Below are 7500 nucleotides of genomic sequence, written 5' to 3' on the forward strand. Positions count from 1 at the left end.
ATATAGCGCATTACGTTTAAAATGGTAAACTAAACGAAATGGTTAAATCATCGCGGATTTATTATAGATGTCGTGGCTCTTTTGATCATGCCAGTGATCATCATTGATCCTGTGGGTATGCTAGCCTACTCAGTAGCTCAGCCAGATATAACTAGCTAGTGAATTCCAGCCTACAACGTTAACCGTTGATGCCGCCCCATGTTAATAGTTTGAATTATACTGAGGATTGGAAGGAGAAAGCGCCGGAGAAAAGTACTCGGACTGCCTTTATCACAAGGTACGTTTTATCGTAAATACACACACCCAACAAGGCCCGCCCATTACAGCTGCCCCATCGTAAGTCTGAGCTACACATTTCAGGTCCTCAATACCATGAGCAACTAATTGATCTTCAATTACCGTGCTAATTAAGACAGCATCAAAGTGAGTCAGTTCTGTGAAGGGATAGCAGCCTTTCCCTAACAGCATCCTGTGAAAGGGCCAGCAGTGCAGTCTTTCCATTTCTGGCCTCATTAGCCATAAAGGCGTACATCTTTGACTCCCTCATCTCTCTTACAACAGCTGCTGTTATTTTAAAATGTTTTCTCTAAAAAGTGTATCTTTCTATACATAACTAAATAAAATTCCAGTATCAACATTGTATTAATTGGCTTTCATTAATTCACCTGGGGTAGATATGCATGTTTTAGGATCTTTATCTTAGAACACATAACCGAACAATGTTAATAGCTGGGACACAATGTCACATTTAATTTGATTGTCTTCTGTGAAACAGGCAACTAATCTGTCTCTTTTCATTAAATGATTATGCTACAGTATAATAAGCACCTCTCAGCAGATGTCTTCAATATGTTGTTGTGCCATATTTTAAATCTAAATGTGTTAATTTCTCACCTAAAACCCACTAGAGGACACTATTTAAAAGAATATTTTCAAAAAAAATCTTCTGGGGGAGGATACCCCCAGACCCCCCTAGTTCTGTTGGGTTACAGGAAAAATAATAGGATTTCTCTAGGGGCTTAGCCCCCCCAAAAGTCGGAACCTAGATTCGCCCCTGGCGAGGGGGTAGGAGTGTTTGTCAGGTGACAGAGATTGAGAGCGAGAGTGGGTAGGAGTGTGTATTTTACAGCGCTAGGCCTATACACAACACTGTCAAGGGGTTTTAGTGCACACTGAGAGCTAGAGGACCTATTCACTAGGTCATTGACATAAAAGTTAATTGCATTACATTCACAACAACTTTAAGTACTTTTTTTATTTCCCAACGTATAATGTAAATATAAATTCAGTTATACTTTCACTAAAACAAAGTTAATCTGCCCCTATCAACATCATGTGCAAGACTGAGGTTAACCAAGTATGCCAAAGCCTTTTAACCTCGTCATTGGATCCTTTATCTATCTAGCTACATTTGGCTTATGGTGATGTTTCGTTCCACAGGGGTGGAGGTTTGACCAGTTGTTCACACGGAGTGAAGAGAAACTGCTTCTGCGCTAACTTTACTAGCCAATTTAGGTACCTGGACAAGTACTAGATTTTGTGGTTAAAACCCTGAAAAACAATTCAATACACATATTGCATATGCCATGCTGAGTAGTATATACTAGCTAACCATCAACTTTTGCTCAGATGGCTGTCATATCTCCCAATCTAGTGTTTACCGAAAAACGAAAAGCTTCTTTCAAAATTCACCACACACACTTTATTGGTACGTATTAAACATTTTAAAGTGGGTATATGGAAATCCTGGATTTTTCTTAGTGGGTAACCTACGTATCACGTAGTCGTAGACCACACCACTGTATCAGGGCAATACGTTTTACAGCTGGTTGTTACACTAAACTGCAAAACGACCCCAAGGTGTGGGTAAGTGGGTTCTGGAGGCCAGGTGCTTGGTGATAGTTGATTGGCTAACACACATGCTGCAACCTGCCTGCTGTGTTCTGATAGGACAGGAGGGAGATGTGAGGAGGCTTTCGTGCCAGTATCATAATGACATTGTGAGAGTGACCAGATCAGAGATGGCTCACGTCCGCCAAAGGCTCTCCCCTGAAGGGGATCAGACACACATACACACACACACACACACACACACACACACACACACACACACACACACACACACACACACACACACACACAGACACAGACACACACACACACACACACACACACACACACACATACACACACCACCTTATCACCTGGACACCTGCCGGCACCCAAACCCATAAGCCCTGTCCTATCAGGCCCTCTCAGCTGTGAGAACACGAATCAGTGGACCGTGGCCAAAATAATAATACAAACACACGCACTCACACAAAAGATGACTTCTACACACACACACTCACAAACACAAATAATGACACATACACATATACAAATGAGGACCTCTACACAGACACACACGCACACACACACACACACACACACACGCACGCACGTGCGCACACACACACACACACACACACACACACACACACACACACACACACACACACACACACACACAATAACACACACACACACACACACACACACAAACACAACACTGTAATGGTCAACTATTAAATTATACATATATATATATTTGTACTTTGCATGTCTATTGAAAAAAAAAATTGTATTTACTAACTAAACCGTTGTGAGACATGTTCGTCTGATGCCAGCAAGGGAAAACACCTCAACCACGATGAGGACTGATTTCCCATTGATTGCACTGCCAATCAGGAGGAGGCATTGGGGGGATGCAGAAATCAGGTTAGGTTTACCTCTGCGGCGCGAAAGGCAGCAGCACCTGTTTATGGCGTTGGACTTCCTTCTTACGTTGACGATTGGAGTGGACTATTTTATTTTATATTTGTGTTCCTTTTTTGTTGGCTCAATTCTTGTAATAAGTTTGCCAACTGCAACAGACCAGTGAGACACAGGGCATTCAAACAGGACTGCAGAGTCCCGTTGGCATAGGTACACCTAGGGTTACACGTAACAACACTATTGGTCAGGGCACTGGTGCATAGAATTAGACTTTAAAAGAACTGTGCACTTTACGGCGCTGGAACATGTCATGTTAATAGTGGACCTTTGGTGGAGAAATGTGTGTTTGGAGTGTCATATTGTTTGTTTGTCTGTTGGGTGATCAGTTTCAATAACATGCGTTTTTGCATTTTTTTCTCTTTTTTAAGAAATGAATGTTGTGGGCTTATTGTCCGAGAAAAGAGTGCCCTACAATTAAACTGAGTTGAGTCTGATTAAGCTGTGTCTTTATTATTTTTTTTCTTGTTGTGCCTTGAAAGTAAACAACATGTTCTCCTCTTCAAAACATTGCCAGCAAAGTTCAGTCCAGTCTGAGTAGTCTGCCCCGACCTTTAAATACGTTTTGTAGTCCGTTCTATTTAAAGGTACGGAGAGTGTTTGTTAGAACACAAACACACATACATTCACACACACACACACACACACACACACACACACACACACACACACACACACACACACACACACACACACACACACACACACAAATAAACACACACACAAATAAACACACACACGCACGAACATACGCACACACACACATTCACAAAGCCAACTTAAATCATTGCTGGAGCCTCTTTAGTGTGTTAATGATGTAATCTAAATGCACATTGTTTGTGTTTTTCTGATTTGTTAAACAATAGGACGGAACAAATTATAAAAGCATGAATTAAAACCTTTAGTACCTTTCACTTTGGAGAGTCTTTGAGTCTGCGTTTGCACAATTGGGCTCATTCATGCTTTACAAGACTGTAATAACACATTAATATGCATTAACTGAACATACTTATAACACAACAAAGAAAAGGGAGGCAGAATCAGACACCTGCATGTTTCATTATTTTTAAAATGAAAGGATGTGGATAAAAAGAAGAAAGAGAGAGAGAAACAGAGAGAGGAAGAGAGATAATCAGATAGCGGAAGAGCCAGAGAGAATCAGAGAGAGGAAGAGAGAGAATTCCTCAGACCCTCTACATCATAATCAGAGGGAGGACTTTGACGGGGTGTTGATGAGCAATTTTCCATACAGGAAATGTAGTCTCCGCCCTCCCAGAACGGAAACAATCTCATCAACGCCATCCAGTCTTTTTTTTTCTCCTCTCCTCCACCGCCTCCCTTTCTCTCTCCAATTACTCCACCCAGCAACCTCTTTTCATTAAAACCGCCAGACACACTGGCCTGACCTCTTATCAAAGCAGCTCTTATGGTATATACGTTCAAATGATTGAAGAATTGAGGTTCAGGGGTTTATGTGTGTGTGTGTGTGTGTGTGTGTGTGTGTGTGTGTGTGTGTGTGTGTTTGCATGTGTATTCTAATCTGTGTGTGCACAGAGTCATTACACTAATGGAAATGCATTTTAATTAAGAGCATCTTCATTCATTTGCATTGTGTGCTAATTATCTAAATCGCTTAGACTCATCTCCACTGTCTAATCAGAGGGCTGCGCTTCACCAGAGCTGGTGATGTATTTACTCTGGAATAAAGGAACCTGTGTCCAGAGCAACACACACTCACACAGACACACAGATAGGAAAGAAGAAAGAAAGAGTTGAGTTGAGATAACAAACATGCTAACAACCATGTAAGCATTAATGCTAACTACCCGACTGCACCCCCAGGAGTTACTGGACCTCAGGCCTAGAAAAAGTCTTGTTCAGAGCCCAAGTTCCTCTTAGCTCACTCAAACAGACACACAGATAGGAAAGAAAAAAAAACGAGTTGTCACTGAGTTGACATAACCACCTATTAGCAATAAACAAACATGCTAACAACCATGAAAGCATTAATGCTAACTACCCGACTACACCCCCAGGAGTTACTGGACCCCAGGCCTCCGTGGGCCTTTGGGTACTCTGGAGTACCTCATTCTGACTAGACTTAGAAAAAGTCTTGTTCAGAGCCCAAGTTCCTCTTAGCTCACCATTGCTTACTACAGGTCTAGCGCAGATAATGGTGTTTCACTGGCCTTCCTCAGGGACCTACACTAAACCAGAGCTGCTGGTGAGCTGACCTGGAGTTCAGGAGTAAACACACCAAACAGAATTCCTACGGTAGAAGAATGTAAGCACGAAACAGCACTTTTTTTATTATTATAGTTATTATTTTTGTTGTTGGCCTGGTGGCTCTATTCAAATATCCCAAACCCCATGGGCACACCAAACAGAATCCCTATTCCCTACGGTAAAATAATCTAATCATTAGACCAGGAAACAGGTTTTTATTGTACTATGAGTTCACATTGCATTTCTGTTTGTTGGCCTGGTTGCTCTTTTCAAATATCATGGGGATATTTGAAGCTGTTCACGAATAAGCTTCTCCATACAGTGACATAAAGACCATGAGATACACATAGATCTACACTGTGAATTGCTAATGGCACAATCCAGTATTGAATACACTGATGCTAAACATCAAAATGTAGTTGAACTTTACTATCCTCTAAAGGGTAACAACATGCTAGGAATTCAACTCACGTCCTTAAATGCCAACAGCAATACAGTGCATGTTTCCATACAGATCAAATAAGAATGATTTTTGAACGCAATGATTTTGCATGTGAGGTGCCATCTATCTTGATAATCTATATTGCATACAAACTGAAGGTTTCCTTTCATTTTCTTTTTTTCCATGAGTCATAGTCACTGCATTGGTGTCATGCTCCAGTATATGAATTCATAAAGAACCAACCCATTTCACACATAAACTATTCTTACCTACTCTCGAGTTACGAGAACCACTAGCCGAGTGATCAAACACATTTTGTCTTCATCAAATAGAGCAACTGTATTAATATGTTAATAAGTGAATAAGTAAGTATGCTAATTAAAGCATACGTACAGTATATACTGTGCCTATTCACATTTTTGAAATATATAGTAACAACACATTTTCTTACTGCCCTATGACTTGCACAATACTTCACCCTGAGGAAGAGGAAGATATCATTGTCAAGGCATTGCAGTAATGGCCCACCACATTGGAGACCATTAACTGTGCAGATCTTTTGTCTTAAACGTTTCAACATCTGACAGATGCTTTACAGACGTGTTGCATCAGGGGATGCCCACCCCAGCAAAGCCACAGACAGAGGAAGAAGAAGAGGAAAAAGAAGCAGCCACTGCCTACCTGAGCGTGAAGGCCTCTACCGGTGAGTGTGGCGCCGTGGCGATGAATGCAGACACCGCCTCCCGATGCCTGATGGGCTCGGCTGGTACCAGAACCACAAAGTTCCCGTCCAGCCGCCGCTCGGCCAGCTGGGGAGGCGCGGGCGCCTGGTACAGCCGTACGCTCCCTATCCTCCGCATGGGCGTGCTGAACCCGCTTCTCTCCCCACCCCCGGCCCCCGCTCGGTGAGCCCTCCTCCTCGATGTGTCCTCGGCCCCCCCATAACCGCTGCACCCCCCTTCCGGGCCTGGCTCCAGCAACCGGTAATAGAGCTCAATCGCTGTGCCCTCGGACGGGTCCGACGCAGCAACGGCGGCAACAGGAGCAGAGAAGGAGGAGTAGGAGGAGGCTACAGAGGCCCGTTGGCGACCTGGGACAATGCTGGGTGGCCCGAACCAGCCAGACAGCGGCTCCAGCTCTGCCACACACAGGCCCAGATCGCCGCCCAGCTGGCAGAGTCCGCGCGCCTCCTGCGTCTCGTGGAAGGCGGACAGGCGCACGCAGGGCAGCCGTCCCAGCGTGCTGTAGTCGTCCCAGTCGCGACCCGACACGTAGAAGAGCACCTGCACCCTCGGACGCCGCAGGTAGATCCGCTCCGAGATGATGAAGGTCTGCACTTCCCAGTTGAAGGTGAACAGAGAGGAGGAGGAGGAGGAGGAGGAGGAGGTGGAAGAAGGGAGGAAGATGGAGCCAGCGGGCTGGAGCAGGTCCATGGGCACAGGCTGCTCTACAGACAGAGGCCCGTAGCTGGCGTTGATGATGGGGGTGCGCCGGGCGCGGAACACGAAGAAGGGCTCGGTGCGCGACAGCAGGCTGGAGTTGCGCATGATGTCCTGATTGGCCTCTTTCAGAAAGAAGGCGGAGTCGCCGTGGAGGAGGGTGAAGTTGACGGGCAGGTAGGAGGGCGGGGCTGGGAAGTGCGGGAGTCCATCCAGGAGACGTCCGTCTGCAACTAAAGAGGGAGATGAGAGAAAGAGAGCGATAGCAGGATGAATGAGGAGGTAGATAAGAGAGGTGGAGAAAGAGGGGTGTGTCAGTCATACGGATAGAGAGAGAGAGAGAGAGAGCAAGAGAGAGATAGAGGGAGAGAGAGAGAGAAAGAAAGATGACAAGGAAGAAACGAGGTGTGTGTTAGTCAGACAGAGAGAGAGAGAGAGAGAGAGGAAGAAAGAGTTACAGAGGCAAAAGACAGAAATGATAAAGAAAGGGAGAAAGAGAACAAATATGAAAAAAGTGAGAGGTAAAGGATAGTTGGGTGAAAAAAAGACAGAATGGGAGAAATGGGAGAAAGAGAGAAT

General features: G+C 44.5%; 2 protein-coding genes across 2 annotated transcripts in view; both read right to left on the reverse strand.

The window, feature by feature from the left end:
• The window catches only part of LOC308376527 (transmembrane protein 132C-like), a gene marked incomplete at its 3' end in the record, with an annotated part of 160346 nt that extends 154001 nt beyond the window's left edge, over window positions 1-6345 (reverse strand). The window contains exon 1 of the mRNA XM_080852896.1: window positions 6164-6345. Coding sequence (XP_080709022.1) covers window positions 6164-6342 — 179 coding nt within the window. The 5' untranslated portion in view covers window positions 6343-6345. The remainder of the gene's footprint in view (window positions 1-6163) is intronic.
• Window positions 6346-6531: 186 nt separating this feature from the next.
• The window catches only part of LOC308376279 (transmembrane protein 132D-like), a gene marked incomplete at its 3' end in the record, with an annotated part of 61397 nt that continues 60428 nt past the window's right edge, over window positions 6532-7500 (reverse strand). Inside the window, exon 2 of the mRNA XM_080852574.1 lies at window positions 6532-7154. Within this exon, the coding sequence (XP_080708700.1) occupies window positions 6532-7154 (623 nt within the window). The remainder of the gene's footprint in view (window positions 7155-7500) is intronic.

This window comes from Sprattus sprattus, assembly GCF_963457725.1.
Source record: "Sprattus sprattus genome assembly, chromosome: 15".
In the NCBI taxonomy this organism is placed as follows: domain Eukaryota; kingdom Metazoa; phylum Chordata; class Actinopteri; order Clupeiformes; family Clupeidae; genus Sprattus; species Sprattus sprattus.